Below are 20,820 nucleotides of genomic sequence, written 5' to 3'. Positions count from 1 at the left end.
TCTCGGCAAGGCAGCAGTCATATTTGCTGTCATTTCAAAGGAAAATACTGTTTTGTGATCCTGTTTTTTGTTTGATTTGTCAATCACAGAAATTGCAGTAATTGCAAGTGTCTTCTGTTGTTAGCTGGAGGCAAGAGTTCATGAGATGTGGGCGTCGCTGACAAGGCCAGTATTTACTGCCTGTCCTTAATTGCCCTTGGGAAGTTGGTAGTGAGCCACCTTCTTGAACTATTGTAGTCTGTGTGGTGTTGGCACCTTTTCTCAATATCATAAATCACAGCTTAATATAATCTAAACACTTTTTCGTTTATTGCATCTTTATGTTTTTCAACCCTGTTTTCTCTGGCCTCACCCTTCACATAAGCTTCTTGGAATGTAGGAAACCTTTCAATGTTTACACACTTGAGTGCAAACTGCTGTCAGTTATCATGTTGTGTAGGCTGAATCTTTTCCAAGTGAGAGTCCAACACATGCTCCAAATGCACTAGCAGTTTTGGCTATGGGTCAGAAGGACATGGGTTTGAGCTCTACACTTCTATTCCCCAGAAGAAAGTGGCCTTGTTCTCACTGGTGGTAAATAGAATAACAGAATGATATAGAATGGTACAGCACAGCGGGAGGCCATTCGGCCCATCGAGTCTGTGCTGGCTCTTTTGAAGATATTGGTGCATTGGTTTTCATCTTCCAGAACTGCCCAGACTCTAGAATGGTCCCAATGTCTATTGGAAGGTAGCAGGAGGGAGAGAGAAGGAAAACAGTGAACTATAGGCCAGTTAGGGAAGAATCTATTATTGAGGTGCTAACAGGGACTTGGTAAATTGAAGTATGATTAAACAGAGTCAACATGGTTTTATGAAAGGGAAATAGAGTTTGACAAATCTGTTTGAGTTTTTTTAAAGGTGTAACTAGATAAAGGGGAACCAGTGGATGTAGATTAGGGCTCATAGGATTGGGGTAATATATTAGCATGGATTGAAGATTGGTTCATGGACAGAAAGCAGAGAGCAGGAATGAACAGGTCATTTTCGGGATGACAGGCTGTAACTAGTGGAGTACCGCAAGAATCAGTACTTGGGCCTCAGCTATTTACAATCTGTATCAATGACTTAGATGAGGGGAGCGAGTGTAATATATCCAAGTTTGCTTATGATCCAAAGCTAGGTGGCTCCATTTGGCACAGGGCTTCGTGCAGAGCTTGGAACGTATTCTTTCCAGTGTGAGCGTGGTGTGACCAACTTCATGACAGCACTTGCAGACCCAGCTGCGATGCTGTCTCTGGTGGCCGATGTCTGAGCTTCCATGGCAGCACAGGCAGAAACTGCCGAACCTCTCAGTGTTGAAGTGGAAGCTCAAACGCAGGTCATGAGATCCATGTTTGTTGCCATGGAAGCCCAGCTTGGTGCCGAGCAAGCTCAGACTGCTGCCATCATGGCTCTGGATACCAGTGCTCAAAGTGGTTTGCAGGCTCTCACAGCAGTCCAGCAATCTGCCCTCCAACAGTTTACGAGGATTGCTGAGGCACTGGTCCGGGGGGTCCTTGGAGCATAAACCTAGTGTCCTTTCTCTGGTTGACAGCATTTGTGCTCCCACCACTGCCAGTCCACCATTCCCCTTGCTGTCGCCTGCCAACCAGCCAGCCCAGACTGCTGCTGCCCATGGCAAGGTGGTACAATCCAAAGCCAGGCCCAAAAGGCTCATAATTGTCAAGGGCATCCTGCAAGGCCATTTGCAGTCGCCCCCAGTGAAAGTCAGCAGCCTTCCACCAGCCATGCTGCAGCCACTTGGGTAGCACTGTGTAGGAACAAAGGACATGCAAAGGCACCCGCAAGACGGGCGCAAAGGGAATGCAGAAGGGTGAATAGCTCATTTCTGTTTGTATAATCGGATGCTTTGTTGGATAAAGATATTGATGAGAAGGTTTTTGTGGGTGGCCTTTATTGTTGGATGGTGGGCAAGAGGACATTGTGATGGGGCGTCTGAAATGGATGTGATGTTCAGGAATGCTGGGTCCATGGTGGTCAGGGGAAGTAGCTTCATTGAAAAGGCACTCTCTGATAACCCGTCTGGAGCGAAGGGGTCAGGTAGCATCCTCTCTGCCTTCGTCTTCCTCCTGTTGCTGCTGCATTGTGTACTGTAGGCAGCATTTGAGCAGGTCTGCTCCATGATGTTTCTTGTGACTCTGACTCTCATTATACGTCACTATCCTGGCAAGGTCGGGTGACAGAGAGGGGTCATCAACCACATGTACAGGGGTAGCCTTTGTCCCCGAACAGCCAGCCTCTGGCTCTGTGTGGCGGCCCAAAGACGGTAGGTGTAACTGACTGGCGCAGGATGAATGCTTTGTGGCTGATGCCAGGATAGTGGGCATTCACCAACATCATGATGTTGGCATGGCTGTACACCATCTGCAGTTCCTGTACCTCTCCCCGTTGTCAGTGATGCCTTGCACTATTGGGATTACGCCATCTTGGCGAAGCCACGTGTCCTTTCATCCTGCTTGTCCCTGCTGAAAGAGAAGAGAATTACTCTCCTTTTCTGGAGTAGATCTTCTCTGTGACGGCGTACTATGATATGTTTGAGATATCTCCCACTCTCCACCCTGGAAGGACCTAACTCTATAAAAGTTCAAAGCCATTGTGATCATCACAGCGACTGGCAGCACTCTCCTCACCCTGGTTTAAAGCTGCAGGTCCGGTTGTAGGAGGCGACACAGTTCAGTTACCACCTCCTTGTTGAACCTGAGTCAGCTCAGGCACCGCTCCTGGGTGAGGTGAAGGTAGAAGTGTTCCCGAAACACTCTTGGTGAGTAGGGCCTGCTGTGGAGAGCCCTCCTCCTCCTCCCCCCTTTTCACAGAGCTTCCTCTCTGCAGTATCTGCTCCACTGATAGTCATGTTGCCCACCAAGAGGCACTGCAACCACAGTCCCATATCTCAGGCACCAAATCCAGCTTACCAAATGATCTTCAAAAGTACAGCAGAGTACTTCCACCATCTCAGTCTAAGCAGAAATAAGCACCTCAGCTGTAAGTCAGTGCCTGGCCCTTTAAATAGTACTGTCCAGCAGGGTGGGTGTCCTCATTCTGCTGAATGCCTGATCAGCTGCAGCAATCAGCACAGATTCTGTTTGAACCTGCACAGACAAAATTCCCGAAAGTAAAGTCCGATCAGCCAGAACAGCTGTTTGATGTCACGATAGCACCAGTCCTGTCTCTCCTGGGCTTGTGCCTTTCCCATGAGGTGAGGCATAGGCCATGCCAGAAGTGGCTGGAAACATGGCTAGTAGCATTTCTTGCTTTCGGGCTTCTTCAGTACGGGAACCAGCTGTACAATGGAGCCTAATTTCACACCCAGTATTTTTGCTTTGAAAGCACTATTGCCAGTTTGGGGATTTATGTTTGAACCTGTTAGGACTGATCTTTGACTCTCGCTTGTAATGAGTGGAAAGTCTGTGGAGCAGCTGTATCAAGTGCCTAGTACCAACGTCAGGAGGTCTGAACCAATTTTGTCCTGGGCAATGATTTAAACGCTGCTGGCCAGTGGGGGACACCAGCTGGAGCTCACCAATCAGGGAGGGCGAGATATTGGCAGGCTCACGCTGAACCAGCTGGCATTTTGGATTGGTGGGGCAAGGCAGGTGATCCTGAGGTGGAGGTAGGCACAAAGCAGCTGACAGGTTGGTGCGGGTGGGGTGGGCAGTGGAGGTCTGAATGGGACAGCAATGGCCCAGTGCTATATTGTGGGTCCAGGAGCCACAGTCCTGAGCTCCTGCCCAGAAACAAATTGCCTCCACTGAGTAGCTGCTTGTCTGAGGACTTGTCCAATGTGATAAATGGTATTAATAGGAGAATCTACTGTGGTACAAACAGTTTGGTAACTAAAGGATTGTACCATCATGGATCCCCACTACTACCGAATGTAGTTGTCCTGAGATGAACAATGTGTCTGCTTTGTCCCATACAGCGTATGTTTTAAAACACTGGAAAGAAGACACATTCTTTGGTTACCAATACTTGAATGGATCCAATCCTGTACTAATCAAACAATGCAGAGACATCCCATCAAAATTCCCTGTTACAGAGGAAATGGTCTCCCCCTTTCTTGGGCCAAACACCACACTCCAGAACGCACTCCAGGTAAGTATGGTGTAACCGCACTGTCACATGGCGCCTCATCTTTGCGAATAAACTTAAGAGGACTTGGACTGCAAAGGACAGTCAGTAATGGCGAATGTGTCACTGATGCACTGATCATGTCAGAGAGGACAATATGTTCAAAAGCAAAGTTTCACCTGGTTTTCAGTTATTTCAAAACTCAGATGAATTTTAAGGAATGTTTTAATGGAGAAGGGAGCTGAAGAGGTGGAGAATTTTAGGGAGGGAATTTTAGAGCTTAAGGTCCAGACACGGCTGCTGTGCAGCGATGAAAATCAGGGATGGGCAGGAGGGGAGAATTGGAAGAGCTGAAATATCTTGTGTGGGGTGGGGGGTGTTGTAGCAGCTGGAGGCGGTTAGTGAGATAGGGAGGGCTGTAGCTGCTGGAGGAGGTTACTGAGATAGGGAGGGCTGTAGCAGCTGGAGGCAGTTAGTGAGATAGGGAGGGCTGTAGCAGCTGGAGGTGGTTTCTGAGATAGGGAGGGCAGCATGCAGCTGGAGGCGGTTACTGAGATAGGGAGGGCTGTAGCAGCTGGAGGCAGTTACTGAGATAGGGAGGGCTGTAGCAGCTGGAGGCGGTTAGTGAGATAGGGAGGGCTGTAGCAGCTGGAGGCGGTTTCTGAGATAGGGAGGGCTGTAGCAGCTGGAGGCGGTTACTGAGATAGGGAGGGTTGTAGCAGCTGGAGGTGGTTACTGAGATAGGGAGGGCTGTAGTAGCTGGAGGCGGTTACTGAGATAGGGAGGGCTGTAGCAGCTGGAGGCAGTTACTGAGATAGGGAGGGCTGTAGCAGCTGGAGGCGGTTACTGAGATAGGGAGGGCTGTAGCAGCTGGAGGCAGTTAGTGAGATAGGGAGGGCTGTAGCAGCTGGAGGCGGTTACTGAGATAGGGAGGGCTGTCGCAGCTGGAGGCGGTTAGTGAGATAGGGAGGGCTGTAGCAGCTGGAGGCGGTTAGTGAGATAGGGAGGGCTGTAGCAGCTGGAGGCGGTTAGTGAGATAGGGAGGGCTGTAGCAGCTGGAGGCGGTTAGTGAGATAGGGAGGGCTGTAGAAGCTGGAGGCGGTTAGTGAGATAGGGAGGGCTGTAGCAGCTGGAGGCGGTTACTGAGATAGGGAGGGCTGTAGCAGCTGGAGGCGGTTAGTGAGATAGGGAGGGCAGCATGCAGCTGGAGGCGGTTAGTGAGATAGGGAGGGCTGCAGCAGCTGGAGGCGGTTAGTGAGATAGGGAGGGCTGTAGCAGCTGGAGGCGGTTAGTGAGATAGGGAGGGCTGTAGTAGCTGGAGGCGGTTACTGAGATAGGGAGGGCTGTAGCAGCTGGAGGCGGTTACTGAGATAGGGAGGGCTGTAGCAGCTGGAGGCGGTTACTGAGATAGGGAGGGCTGTAGCAGCTGGAGGCAGTTAGTGAGATAGGGAGGGCTGTAGCAGCTGGAGGCGGTTACTGAGATAGGGAGGGCTGTCGCAGCTGGAGGCGGTTAGTGAGATAGGGAGGGCTGTAGCAGCTGGAGGCGGTTAGTGAGATAGGGAGGGCTGTAGCAGCTGGAGGCGGTTAGTGAGATAGGAAGGGCTGTAGCAGCTGGAGGCGGTTAGTGAGATAGGAAGGGCTGTAGCAGCTGGAGGCGGTTAGTGAGATAGGGAGGGCTGTAGAAGCTGGAGGCGGTTAGTGAGATAGGGAGGGCTGTAGCAGCTGGAGGCGGTTACTGAGATAGGGAGGGCTGTAGCAGCTGGAGGCGGTTAGTGAGATAGGGAGGGCAGCATGCAGCTGGAGGCGGTTAGTGAGATAGGGAGGGCTGCAGCAGCTGGAGGCAGTTAGTGAGATAGGGAGGGCTGTAGCAGCTGGAGGCGGTTAGTGAGATAGGGAGGGCTGTAGCAGCTGGAGGCGGTTAGTGAGATAGGGAGGGCTGTAGCAGCTGGAGGCGGTTACTGAGATGGGGAGGGCTGTAGCAGCTGGAGGCGGTTAGTGAGATAAGGAGGGCTGTAGCAGCTGGAGGCGGTTACTGAGATAGGGAGGGCTGCAGCAGCTGGAGGCGGTTACTGAGATAGGGAATGCTGTAGCAGCTGGAGGCGGTTACTGAGATAGGGAGGGCTGTAGCAGCTGGAGGCGGTGACTGAGATAGGGAGGGCTGTAGCAGCTGGAGGCAGTTAGTGAGATAGGGAGGGCAGCATGCAGCTGGAGGCGGTTACTGAGATAGGGAGGGCAGCATGCAGCTGGAGGCGGTTAGTGAGATAGGGAGGGCTGCAGCAGCTGGAGGCAGTTAGTGAGATAGGGAGGGCTGTAGCAGCTGGAGGCGGTTACTGAGATAGGGAGGTCAGCATGCAGCTGGAGGCGGTTACTGAGATAGGGAGGGCTGCAGCAGCTGGAGGCAGTTAGTGAGATAGGGAGGGCTGTAGCAGCTGGAGGCGGTTACTGAGATAGGGAGGGCTGTAGCAGCTGGAGGCAGTTAGTGAGATAGGGAGGGCTGTAGCAGCTGGAGGAGGTTAGTGGGATAGGGAGGGCTGTAGCAGCTGGAGGCAGTTAGTGAGATAGGGAGGGCTGTAGCTGCTGGAGACGGTTACTGAGATAGGGAGGGCTGTAGCAGCTGGAGGCGGTTAGTGAGATAGGGAGGGCTGTAGCAGCTGGAGGCGGTTAGTGAGATAGGGAGGGCTGTAGCAGCTGGAGGTGGTTAGTGAGATAGGGAGGGCTGTAGCAGCTGGAGGCGGTTACTGAGATAGGGAGGGCTGTAGCAGCTGGAGGCAGTTACTGAGATCGGGAGGGCTGTTGCAACTGGAGGAGGTTACTGAGATAGGGAGGGGTGTAGCAGCTGGAGGAGGTTACTGAGATAGGGAGGGGCGTAGCAGCTGGAGGAGGTTACTGAGATAGGGAGGGAACCAGGTCAAAGAGGAATTTTAAAATTGAGGTATTCTGAAGGTGGCCTCAGACAGTGGCCGGGGAGAGGGATGGAGTTGGTAGCTAGGAAACAGTGTTTGCGATGGGGACTGAAGACAATGACTTCAGTCTTCCTAATATTTAATTGGAGGAAATTTTTGCTCGTCCAATATGGACAAACAGCATGACAGACCAGAGTCAATGGAAGGAACAAGAGTGGTGATGGTGAGGCAGAATGTACATGTGGAACCTACCATTGTGATTTTGGATGTTGTTGCCGAGTGGCAGCCTGTAGATGGGAAATAGGAAAAGCCAAGGATAGATCCTTGGGACATTCCAGAGATAACTATGCAGAGATACAAAGAGAACCCATTGCTGATGATTCTCTGGCTGTGACTGGGTAGACAGGAATGGATTAAAAACAAGAAATGCTGGAAATACTCAGCAGGTCTGGCGGCATCTGTGGAGAGAGAAGCAGAGTTAACGTTTCAGGTCAGTGACCCTTCTTCAGAACTGGCGAATATTAGAAATGTGATAGGTTATAAACAAGTAAAGTGGGGGTGGGGCAACAGATAATAAAGGAGAAGGTGTAGATAGGACCAGAAGGTCGTGGAGCAAAGGCAACCAATATGCTAATAGTGGGTTGAAAGACGAAGCATTTGTACAGATAGGGTGTTAATGGACTGAAAATTGAACAGCCGCAAGTACAAATATGAAAAAAGTGGGTAAGCAAACTGAACAAACTAAGATGAAATAAAATAAACACACAAAAAAAAGAAAAAAGATAAAAGAAAAAATAACTAAAAATAAAAGTAAAATGGGGGGCCTGTCATGTTCTGAAATGATTGAACTCAATGTTCAGTCCGGCAGGCTGTAGTGTGCCCAATCGGTAAATGAGATGCTGTTCCTCGAGCTTGCGTTGATGTTCACTGGAATGGAATAGACAGGAATGGAACCAGGCGAGGGCAGTCCCACCCAACTGGACGAAGGAGGCATCGGAGGAGAATGGTGTGGTCAACAGTGTCAATGGCCATAAACAGGTCAAAATGGATGAGGAGGGATATTTTACCACGGTCAAAACCACATAGATTCCCCCATCATCCTTGAGTCGTCTGAACCTCTCTTTAACTATTCCTCTGCCTTTGCTATCTCTAGTTATATTATCTGTTTGTCATTTGTCACATTCCCTTTTAGCCCCTTCCAATCTCCCTTTTCATCTCTTCACAATTCTTTTGCTATATTCCTCATGATTTCCTTTAGTATTAATGAGCCTAGTTTTATCATATATCTCTTTAATGGTTTTTACTATTATCTCTATCACTGCCTTTTTGCCACTCTATTCATCTCATTTCAAAGATAGAAACTCCAATCTCTCATCATTTGCTAATGTTTGTACCATTTCATTTGGGCCATATCTGTGTCTTTCGAACTAAAACTTATGGTTTACCAGTTCAGCTTCTTTATCTTTGAACTGAATAGTTAATTTGCTGGCCATCAGTTGTTCTCAAATTCTCACATCTATTATTGGTCCCACTTTATTTCATCATGCAAAATCAATCACTACTCCATTCCTTGTTGGATAAAAAACAAGGCAGAAATCCTAGATGCATTCCAGAAACCTTATAGCTGGACGATCTTACGGTGTTTGGCAGGGAAGTAACAGAATTCTAAGATATTTTATTGGATGATGCTCTGATTGTGCTATTGGGAAGTATAGTATCATATAGGATAATGCACAGAATGTATTAATGTCATAGAATCATAAAGCACAGAAGGAGGAGGTCATTCGGCCAACGTGCCTGTGCAGCTTTTTGAACGAGCTATCCAATTAGTCCCACTACCTCACTCCCCCCTGCTCTTTCCCCACAGCCCTGCAAATTTTTCCCCTTCCAGTATTTATCTAATTCCCTTCTGAAAGTTATTATTGAATCTGCTTCCACTGCCCTTTCAGGCAGCGCGTTCCAGATCACAACAAGTCGCTGTGTAAAAACATTCTCCTCATCTCCCCCTCTGGTTCTTTTGCTAATTACCTTAAATCCGAGTCTTCTGGTTACCAACCCTCCTGCTAGTGTAATAGTTTCTCCTTATTCGCTGTATCAAAACCCTTCATAATTTTGAACATCTCTGTTAAATCATCCCTTAACCTTCTCCACTGTAAGGAGAACAATCCCAGCTTCTCCAGTCTGTCCACAGAACTGAACTCCCTCATCCCTGGTTCCATTCTAGTAAATCTCTTCGACACTCTCTCTAAGAACTTGGCATTCTTTCTGAATTGGATACAAGACTCCAGCTGAGGCCTAAGCAGGGCTTTAGAAAGCTTTTGTGTAAGCTCCTTGCTTTTGTACTGTATTATTAAAGACTATTGTTAAGAGGTGATTCACTTTGGAAGGAGTAACAGGAATGCAGAGTACTGGGCTAATGGGAAGATTCTTGGTAGTGTAGATGAACAGAGAGATCTTGGTGTCCAGGTGCATAAATCCCTGAAGGTTGCTACCCAGGTTAATAGGGCTGTTAAGAAGGCATATGGTGTGTTAGCTTTTATTAGTCGGGGGATCGAGTTTCGGAGCCACGAGGTCATGCTGCAGTTGTACAAAACTCTGGTGAGACCGCACCTGGAGTATTGCGTGCAGTTCTGGTCACCGCATTATAGGAAGGATGTGGAAGCTTTGGAAAGGGTGCAGAGGAGATTTACTAGGATGTTGCCTGGTATGGAGGGAAGGTCTTACGAGGAAAGGCTGAGGGACTTGAGGTTGTTTCTGTTGGAGAGAAGGAGGAGGAGAGGTGACTTAATAGAGACATATAAGATAATCAGAGGGTTAGATAGGGTGGATAGTGAGAGTCTTTTTCTTCGGATGGTGATGGCAAACATGAGGGGACATAGCTTTAAGTTGAGGGGTGATAGATCTAGGACAGATGTCAGAGGTAGTTTCTTTACTCAGAGTAGTAGGGGCGTGGAACGCCCTGCCTGCAACAGTAGTAGACTCGCCAACTTTAAGGGCATTTAAGTGGTCATTGGATAGACATATGGATGAAAATGGAATAGTGTAGGTCAGATGGTTTCACAGGTCGGCGCAACATCGAGGGCCGAAGGGCCTGTACTGCGCTGTAATGTTCTAATTCTAAAAAATTCTAAAGCCATTTGCTTTTTTAACAGCTGCCACTGCCCCTTTAATCCCAGGGGAGTCAATTTTGTTAACAAGTCTGCTATCTGATGCTTTCTGAACGTCTGTACACACATCATCAACTGCACAACCTTCATCAACCCTCTCCTTTATTTCATTGAAGAAATCAATAAAGTTTGTCAGACTTGATTTGCCTCCAACAAATCATTGTTCCGAAGAAGGGTCACTGACCCGAAACGTTAACTCTGCTTCTCTTTCCACAGATGCTGCCAGACCTGCTGAGTGATTCCAGCATTTCTTGTTTTTGTTGTTGATTGTCATTTATTAGCCCATGTTCTTCAAGTGAGAAATTTTGACCTGGATTATGGACTCTGAAATTTTCCCACCACCAATGTTAGGCTGACTGGTCCATAATTATCAGGTTTAACTCTTTTCCCTTTTATGAACAGGAATGTAACAATTGGAACCCTCCAATCCTCCAGCACCACTCCCAAACCTAAGGAGGATTTAACAATTATGGTCAAAGCCTCTGCTATTTCCACCCTAATTTCCTTCAGCAAGCTAGCCAGTCTAGACCCAGTGACCTATCTTTATCTATTTTTGTTCTCTTCAATATCTATAATCCTCCTCCTTTTCTGCAACACGAACAGCCGCCTCTTCTAAATGAGGATAGATGCAAAGTACTCACTTCGTAACACACCCATGCCCTCTGCCCCCAGAAGCTTCCCTTTTCAGGCCCTGATTGGCCCCAACCTTTCTTTGGCTATGCTTTGACTCTTCATATGTTTATAAAGACTTTTGGATTCCCTGCTATGTCACTCATTCATCTTTTCCCATACATTCTGCTTGCATCTCTTATTTCCTTTATCAGTTTGCCTCAGCACTTTTTGCCTGATTCTCTACTATCTCATGATGCTGACATTTATCATAAGCCTCCTTTTTCTGTTTTTTAAAAATTTTATTCCCAATTTCTTTAGTCATCTAGTGAGCATTAACTCTGGATGCCCTTTTTTCCCTCCCCATAGGAAGGTGTCTTTTTTGTGCCCACATTACTGCAGCTTCTTTATTAAAAATGACTGGTTCTATTCTCATTTCAGAAAGGAAATATTTTCATTGTTGACTATGAGATTCTGAACGGGATTCCAGCTCATTCAATCAGTGGAGATCAGCAATATCTGGAAGCACCAATGTGTCTTTTGTATTCGACTCCAGAGAATCAATTAATTCCCATTGCAATCCAGGTATAGTTCCCTCTCCCTTCTATCTGTGCCTCTTTTGCTGCATTTTGGCCCTGTTACTCTCCATCTATCTCCTGAGGGTTTTCTCGGTTTGCTGCTAATCATTACAAATGCCTTGATGAACTTGTTACACATAACAGGGATTCTTACCCTCTGGGTGACATTGTTCTTTGGCATTTATCTTTTTCTTTGTGTATCTGTTTCTCTTTCTTTTCTACCAGATCTTTCTCTCTCTCTCTCTCTCTCTCTCTCTCTCTCTCTCTCTCTCACTCCTTCACTCGCTTTGACTCTCCCTGTTAATAAATCTATTTTCTTTCTGTCTGTTTCTATTTCTCCACTCTGTTCTCTTCATATCTCTCTCCTCTCTATCGCTTCTGTCCGCAATTTCCCTCCTCTCTGTTAGCTCACTTCTCTGTTTCTGCCTATTTCTCTTTCTTTTTGCTTCTGTGTGTGTCGATTTCTTTGTCCATCTTTTTTTCTGTTGGTATCTTTTTCTTTTCCTTATGCTATCTTTATCTATCTCCTGTATTTGTTTCTGTCCCTCTCTGTCCTTTTCTGTTTCTAACTCTCTTTTTAATGTCCCTGTCTCACACTCTGTCCTCCCACCTTGCTGCTGATCACTCTCTCTGTTTCTCACTCTCTGTCTCCTCTCTGCTGCCCTGTCTTTTCAGTTTCTCTTTGTTTTTCTCTTTCTGCCCCTCTGCTGTTCTTTCCAAGTCATCCCTCTCCCCCTCTTTCTCTCACTATCATCCCCTCTCTGTTGCGCACTCTAACACTAATGCAAAGTGGTATGAGGTTTTCCATCCATAGTTGTTCTCTTCTTCACCCCTTTTTAAACACCTGTATTGCCTCATAAACCATATCATTTCAATTGCTTTTTGATAATTGGCTGTTAACTCAGGCAGCACTTTGAGTGTTAAGTCCTTATTATTAGATTTACTCCCACTTTCGGGAGAAGCATTTTCACATTATCTGTTGACCTCCACTTTTTATCCAGTTATGTTGTTGCCTGAAGCTAACCGCAAAAGTCACTTGTAATAATACAATTTGTGTGATTGACAGATCAAACAGGAACCAGGACCACAAAACCCTATTTTCCTTCCAAATGACAGCAAATACGACTGGCGCCTTGCCAAGATCTGGGTTCGACACGCTGACACACAAATTCACCAGTTGGTTTCACACTTGTTGAAGACACACCTATTTGCAGAGATCTTTTGCATCGCAACCTTACGAAAGCTTCCAAATGCGCATCCCATTTTTAAGGTACGTTCACATGAAATGCAGTCTGCTCCACTGCAAGAGGGAGCCTTATCCTTGATACTGGAGTTTAGAAACCCGAGTTAGAATAATTCTCACTGCCATTCTGCATGTTTAATTCCTGTTCTCTATTGAGTTCACTGATCTCTGCCAGGGTATCAGTCGAGGTGCTACAACTATCCTTGGCAACTTTAGTCAAGGGGGAAGAAAAATCAGCTGCTGCCTCTGGTCACCCCCGTGAATTCTGTTGGAAAGTGCAGGTGTGAGGGTAGGATTGGTTCAACAAACGGTCAACTCTCACTGTCAAGATTCATATGGGAAGAATGGAAGAACCAGAGATCAGCAGTGGAACTACACTCCAGCAAATGTCCATGTCTCTGGGGGAGGGGGGGAATTCCATAGAATTCACTGCACAGAAACAGGCCATTCGGCCCAACTTGTCTGCGTTGCTCCCATTGCCTCCTCCCACCCTAATTCATCTAAGCCTATCAACATACCCTATTTTTGGACAAATGTGGATTAGTTAAGGAAAGTCAGCACGGATTTGTTAAGGGCAATAAAAACAAGAAATGCTGGAAATACTCATCAGGTCTGGCAGCATCTGTGGAGAGAGAAGCAGAGTTAACGTTTCAGGTCAGTGACCCTTCATCAAAACAGTTCTGTCACATAACAGGCTTGTCAGCAAAGCTAGACCCCATGGAATAAGAGGGACAGGAGCAGCATGGATATGAAGTTGGCTGAGTGAAAGGAAACAGAGTAGTGGTGAATGGTTGATTTTTGGACTGGAGGAAGCTATCTAGTGAGGTTCCCGAGGGATCCGTATTATGACCACTGCTTTCTTTGATCTATATTAATGACTTAGACTTGGGTGTGCAGAGCACAATTCCAACATTTGTGGATGACACAAAACTTCAAAGTATTGTGAACAGTGAGGAGGATAGTGATAGACTTCAAGAAGACATAGATAGATGGAATGGGTGGACATTTGGCCGAGAAAATTTAATGCACAGAAGTATGAAATGATACCTTTTGGGAGAAAGAATGAGGAGAGGCAATATAAAATAAAGAATACAATTCTAAAGGGGGTGCAGGAGCAGAGGGGCCCGGGGGTATTTGTGCACCAATTTTTGAAGATGGCAAGGCAGGTTGAGAAAGTGGTTAATAAGACATATGGGACTCTGGGCTTTATAAATAGAGGCACAGGGTACAAAAGCAAGGAGGTTATGATGAACCTTTATAAAATGCTGGACTCAACTGGAGTACTGTGTCCAATTCTGGGCACCATACTTTAGGAAAGATGTGAAGGCATTGGAGAGGGTGCAGAAAAGATTTACAAGAATGGTTCCAGGGATGGGAGACTTCAGTTACGAGGATAGATTGGGGAAGCTGGGAGTGTGCTCCTTAGAGAAGAGAAGGTTGAAAGGAGATTTGATAGAGGTGTTCAAAATCATGAGGGGCCTGGGCAGACTAGATAGGGAGAAACTGTTCCCATTGGTGGAAGGATCGCAGACCTGAGGACACCAATTTAAGGTGATTGACAAAAGAATCAAAGGCAACATGAGGAAAAGCTTTTTCACGCAGTGAGTGGTTAGGATCTGGAATGCACTGTCTGAGTGTGTGGTGGAGGCAGATTGAATCAGGACATTCTAAAGGGTATCGGATAAATAACTGAAGAGGAAAAATATCTGCGGGGCTTCGGGGAAAGGCAGGGGAGTGGGACTAGCTGAGTTGCTGTTGCAGAGGGCCGACATGGACACAGTGGGCCAAATGGCCTCCTTCTGTGCTGTAACCATTCTATAATTCTATTCCTTTCTCCTGCATGTAATTATCTAACTTCCTCATAAAGGCATCTAAGATATTCGCCTCGACCACTTCTTCTGATAGCAAATTCCACTCTCTGGGTCAAGAAGCTTCTCCCAAATTCTTTTTTGATTAGTACTATCTTATATTTTGCTGCCTGGTTAAACATTCCCCCACATGTGGAAACATTTTCCCAAAATTAGGCAATCAAAATTCTTTCTTTGTTGTTGGGAGCAATCCTACAATGTCGCTGTCCAAGATCATAACGCTCTTGCCAATTACAGTATAAAGAATTCAACACAGATACATTGCCTTTTCATGATGTGTGGTTATCCAGAATAGAGCTCAACACTAAACCTCTTTAATCTTTCAGCTTCTGATGCCTCATCTGAAATTTACTTTACACATTAACACTGCAGCAAGAGAACTCCTGATATCAGAGGGTGGAGTTTTTGATAAGGTGAGTGAGATATTTTGCTTTTTTAATGAAAATAATTATGATATGATACTAATGTGGCAGACTCAAGAACACAGCACACTATTACAAGGGAATCTCTTTTGATGATTTTTTTGTTTATAACAGATCTAAACTCAAGAAACTAGCAGGTGCACACTGGGGAACAGGGAAATATATAGAGCACACACTGGGGCAGAATGGCATATGTAGGGAGGATACACACTGGGGAACAGTGGATATATAGAGAGGATACACACTGGGGAACAGTGGGATATAGAGTGTACACACTGGGGAACAGTGGATATATAGAGAGGATACACACTGGGGAACAGTGGGATATAGAGTGTACACACTGGGGAACAGTGGATATATAGAGAGGATACACACTGGGGAACAGTGGGATATAGAGTGTACACACTGGGGAACAGTGGATATATAGAGAGGATACACACTGGGGAACAGTGGGATATGGAGTGTACACACTGGGGAACAGTGGGATATGGAGTGTACACACTGGGGAACAGTGGGATCTGGAGTGTGCACACTGGGGAACAGTGGGATATAGAGTGTACACACTGGGGAACAGTGGGATATAGAGTGTACACACTGGGGAACAGTGGGATATAGAGTGTACACACTGGGGAACAGTGGGATATAGAGTGTACACACTGGGGAACAGTGGATATATAGAGAGGATACACACTGGGGAACAGTGGGATATAGAGTGTACACACTGGGGAACAGTGGGATATAGAGTGTACACACTGGGGAACAGTGGGATATAGAGTGTACACACTGGGGAACAGTGGGATATGGAGTGTACACACTGGGGAACAGTGGGATATGGAGTGTGCACACTGGGGAACAGTGGGATATGGAGTGTACACACTGGGGAACAGTGGGATATGGAGTGTGCACACTGGGGAACAGTGGGATATGGAGTGTGCACACTGGGGAACAGTGGGATATGGAGTGTGCACACTGGGGAACAGTGGGATATGGAGTGTGCACACTGGGGAACAGTGGGATATGGAGTGTGCACACTGGGGAACAGTGGGATATGGAGTGTGCACACTGGGGAACAGTGGGATATGGAGTGTGCACACTGGGGAACAGTGGGATATGGAGTGTGCACACTGGGGAACAGTGGGATATGGAGTGTGCACACTGGGGAACAGTGGGATATGGAGTGTGCACACTGGGGAACAGTGGGATATGGAGTGTGCACACTGGGGAACAGTGGGATATGGAGTGTGCACACTGGGGAACAGTGGGATATGGAGTGTGCACACTGGGGAACAGTGGGATATGGAGTGTGCACACTGGGGAACAGTGGGATATGGAGTGTGCACACTGGGGAACAGTGGGATATGGAGTGTGCACACTGGGGAACAGTGGGATATGGAGTGTGCACACTGGGGAACAGTGGGATATGGAGTGTGCACACTGGGGAACAGTGGGATATGGAGTGTGCACACTGGGGAACAGTGGGATATGGAGTGTGCACACTGGGGAACAGTGGGATATGGAGTGTGCACACTGGGGAACAGTGGGATATGGAGTGTGCACACTGGGGAACAGTGGGATATGGAGTGTGCACACTGGGGAGCAGTGGGATATGGAGTGTGCACACTGGGGAGCAGTGGGATATGGAGTGTGCACACTGGGGAGCAGTGGGATATGGAGTGTGCACACTGGGGAGCAGTGGGATATGGAGTGTGCACACTGGGGAACAGTGGGATATGGAGTGTGCACACTGGGGAACAGTGGGATATGGAGTGTGCACACTGGGGAACAGTGGGATATGGAGTGTGCACACTGGGGAACAGTGGGATATGGAGTGTGCACACTGGGGAACAGTGGGATATGGAGTGTGCACACTGGGGAACAGTGGGATATGGAGTGTGCACACTGGGGAACAGTGGGATATGGAGTGTGCACACTGGGGAACAGTGGGATATGGAGTGTGCACACTGGGGAACAGTGGGATATGGAGTGTGCACACTGGGGAACAGTGGGATATGGAGTGTGCACACTGGGGAACAGTGGGATATGGAGTGTGCACACTGGGGAACAGTGGGATATGGAGTGTGCACACTGGGGAACAGTGGGATATGGAGTGTGCACACTGGGGAACAGTGGGATATGGAGTGTGCACACTGGGGAACAGTGGGATATGGAGTGTGCACACTGGGGAACAGTGGGATATGGAGTGTGCACACTGGGGAACAGTGGGATATGGAGTGTGCACACTGGGGAACAGTGGGATATGGAGTGTGCACACTGGGGAACAGTGGGATATGGAGTGTGCACACTGGGGAACAGTGGGATATGGAGTGTGCACACTGGGGAACAGTGGGATATGGAGTGTGCACACTGGGGAACAGTGGGATATGGAGTGTGCACACTGGGGAACAGTGGGATATGGAGTGTGCACACTGGGGAACAGTGGGATATGGAGTGTGCACACTGGGGAACAGTGGGATATGGAGTGTGCACACTGGGGAACAGTGGGATATGGAGTGTGCACACTGGGGAACAGTGGGATATGGAGTGTGCACACTGGGGAACAGTGGGATATGGAGTGTGCACACTGGGGAACAGTGGGATATGGAGTGTGCACACTGGGGAACAGTGGGATATGGAGTGTGCACACTGGGGAACAGTGGGATATGGAGTGTGCACACTGGGGAACAGTGGGATATGGAGTGTGCACACTGGGGAACAGTGGGATATGGAGTGTGCACACTGGGGAACAGTGGGATATGGAGTGTGCACACTGGGGAACAGTGGGATATGGAGTGTGCACACTGGGGAACAGTGGGATATGGAGTGTGCACACTGGGGAACAGTGGGATATGGAGTGTGCACACTGGGGAACAGTGGGATATGGAGTGTGCACACTGGGGAACAGTGGGATATGGAGTGTGCACACTGGGGAACAGTGGGATATGGAGTGTGCACACTGGGGAACAGTGGGATATGGAGTGTGCACACTGGGGAACAGTGGGATATGGAGTGTGCACACTGGGGAACAGTGGGATATGGAGTGTGCACACTGGGGAACAGTGGGATATGGAGTGTGCACACTGGGGAACAGTGGGATATGGAGTGTGCACACTGGGGAACAGTGGGATATGGAGTGTGCACACTGGGGAACAGTGGGATATGGAGTGTGCACACTGGGGAACAGTGGGATATGGAGTGTGCACACTGGGGAACAGTGGGATATGGAGTGTGCACACTGGGGAACAGTGGGATATGGAGTGTGCACACTGGGGAACAGTGGGATATGGAGTGTGCACACTGGGGAGCAGTGGGATATGGAGTGTGCACACTGGGGAGCAGTGGGATATGGAGTGTGCACACTGGGGAACAGTGGGATATGGAGTGTGCACACTGGGGAGCAGTGGGATATGGAGTGTGCACACTGGGGAGCAGTGGGATATGGAGTGTGCACACTGGGGAGCAGTGGGATATGGAGTGTGCACACTGGGGAGCAGTGGGATATGGAGTGTGCACACTGGGGAGCAGTGGGATATGGAGTGTGCACACTGGGGAGCAGTGGGATATGGAGGGTGCACACTGGGGAGCAGTGGGATATGGAGTGTGCACACTGGGGAGCAGTGGGATATGGAGGGTGCACACTGGGGAGCAGTGGGATATGGAGGGTGCACACTGGGGAGCAGTGGGATATGGAGGGTGCACACTGGGGAGCAGTGGGATATGGAGGGTGCACACTGGGGAGCAGTGGGATATGGAGTGTGCACACTGGGGAGCAGTGGGATATGGAGGGTGCACACTGGGGAACAGTGGGATATGGAGGGTGCACACTGGGGAACAGTGGGATATGGAGGGTGCACACTGGGGAGCAGTGGGATATGGAGTGTGCACACTGGGGAGCAGTGGGATATGGAGGGTGCACACTGGGGAGCAGTGGGATATGGAGTGTGCACACTGGGGAACAGTGGGATATGGAGTGTGCACACTGGGGAACAGTGGGATATGGAGTGTGCACACTGGGGAACAGTGGGATATGGAGTGTGCACACTGGGGAACAGTGGGATATGGAGTGTGCACACTGGGGAACAGTGGGATATGGAGGGTGCACACTGGGGAACAGTGGGATATGGAGTGTGCACACTGGGGAACAGTGGGATATGGAGGGTGCACACTGGGGAACAGTGGGATATATAGAGAGAATATAAACTGGGGAAACAATGGGATACAGAGAATTTACGCACTGGGGAACACTGGATATATAGAGAGTTTACGCAATGTGTTTAAAAACCACATCCTGTTACAGTAAGACCAGGTGAAGGCTGAAAGAGACCCCTGGACACCTTCCTCATCTGGTCGTAACAATGTTTATATTATGTCACTCCAGGCTTTTTCTACGGGAGGGATTGCTAAATTACAAATCTTGCAACGTGCTTTGGAGCAGACTACATACACATCTCTATGTCTACCAGAAGACCTGGCCTTTCGAGGTGTGGAAAAGCTGCCTAACTATTACTACAGGGATGATGCACTGAAAATCTGGTTAGCAATCAACAGGTGAGATAACAACAACTGCATCGCCTTCTGAGACAACTGCAGGCACTAACGTAATATTCATTCTTGTAGGTTCGATCAACTGAAGACAACCCTAACAAGGAAAAATGGCTTATGAATTTGACCCAGGTGGATTTTGGGAAAACAAAATGAAAATACTGCAAATGCTGGAAATCTGAAATGAAAACAGAAAATGCTGGAAATACTCAGCAGGTCTGGCAGCATCTGTGGCAGAGAAAGAGTTAATGCGCTGAATTTTACAGCCCCCCTGACGTCAGGGTTTGTGGCCGGGAGTGGGGAGGGGTGCACCTGAAAATCCATCCGGCAGAGGCCTGCCACGGGCCTCGACGCCGGGAAAGCCTGGCTCGATATTGCTGGCAGCGGTGAGGCCTTGTGGTGGCTCCACCACCATCCACAGCCGCCTGGCAACAGGAGCAAAATTTAAACATGGAAATTTATTTCAATAAATGAATGAATTGCTTACCAGCTGCCCGCTGTCCGTTCCAGAGTGATATTGCTGCCAGTGGACAACACACCCATACCTTCGGAACCCCATGTGGGGATCCAAGGTGGAACACTGGTGGGGAGGGGCTCCAGGTAAGTGTTTCAGTGTGGGGAGGGGGGGGTGGAGCGTGGTCAAACACATCTGATTGGTGTCGGGGATGGTGGGAAGGTGTAAAGTTTAGAGTTTATGAACTGTGTGTGGGGGTGGGGGTAGGTCCGGTACACAAGGTAAGTATTTTATGGGGGGGGTGGGGAAGAGGGCAAGGAATGAATTGTATGGTTATTGGGGGTGGAATAGGGGCTAGAATTAATTAATTAATTTCTCTGAATAAATTTTAAATCACTATCTCTTTAAATATTTAAACTAAATGGAAGGGCTCAAAGCCCTTTAAAAATGGCTTCAGTGCCTGTGCAATGGCGCCGAACGTCATTGCTGGGACGGACCGCCCACCCCCTTCACATCATCAGGGTGGGCGGTCCGCCCTGGCCATTTAAATGAGCCACCGTGTTTAATATCGCAGCGGCTCCACGACATGCGGTATGACAGACAGACCGCCATAGACTCGGCAGCAAACATGGAAAATGCAGCCCAGTGTTTCAGACCTTTTATCAGTGTATGTTGACCCTGTTGGCAATCTGTGTGTGTGTGTGTGTGTCTCGCTCTCTCTCTGTCTTCTTCTCTGTGTGTCTCCATCTCCGTCTCACCTCTTGCCTCCAACATTTTTCTTTATTAACAAGGTTGTTAATGCTCTTTGCTCCTCTGGAATTGTTCTTCCTAAGATCTAGTTATCCTATCTTACACACTCCCCACATCCTCACTATGTTAAAATCAAGACTCAAGACACCAACTCCTACTCCGAATGGCCTCCTTCTGT

The 20,820-nt window shown here is 48.2% G+C and overlaps 1 protein-coding gene across 1 annotated transcript in view; it reads left to right on the top strand.

The window, feature by feature from the left end:
* The window catches only part of LOC137357353 (polyunsaturated fatty acid lipoxygenase ALOX15B-like), a 63,169-nt gene that overhangs the window by 25,319 nt on the left and 17,030 nt on the right, over positions 1 to 20,820 (top strand). The window contains exons 6-10 of the mRNA XM_068023618.1: positions 3,961 to 4,133; positions 11,230 to 11,373; positions 12,433 to 12,636; positions 14,804 to 14,890; positions 19,275 to 19,444. Of these exons, the coding sequence (XP_067879719.1) occupies positions 3,961 to 4,133; positions 11,230 to 11,373; positions 12,433 to 12,636; positions 14,804 to 14,890; positions 19,275 to 19,444 (778 nt within the window). The remainder of the gene's footprint in view (positions 1 to 3,960; positions 4,134 to 11,229; positions 11,374 to 12,432; positions 12,637 to 14,803; positions 14,891 to 19,274; positions 19,445 to 20,820) is intronic.

The sequence above is a fragment of the Heterodontus francisci genome, chromosome 48 (genome assembly GCF_036365525.1).
Source record: "Heterodontus francisci isolate sHetFra1 chromosome 48, sHetFra1.hap1, whole genome shotgun sequence".
In the NCBI taxonomy this organism is placed as follows: domain Eukaryota; kingdom Metazoa; phylum Chordata; class Chondrichthyes; order Heterodontiformes; family Heterodontidae; genus Heterodontus; species Heterodontus francisci.
This window is presented reverse-complemented; position numbering and strand designations above follow the sequence as displayed.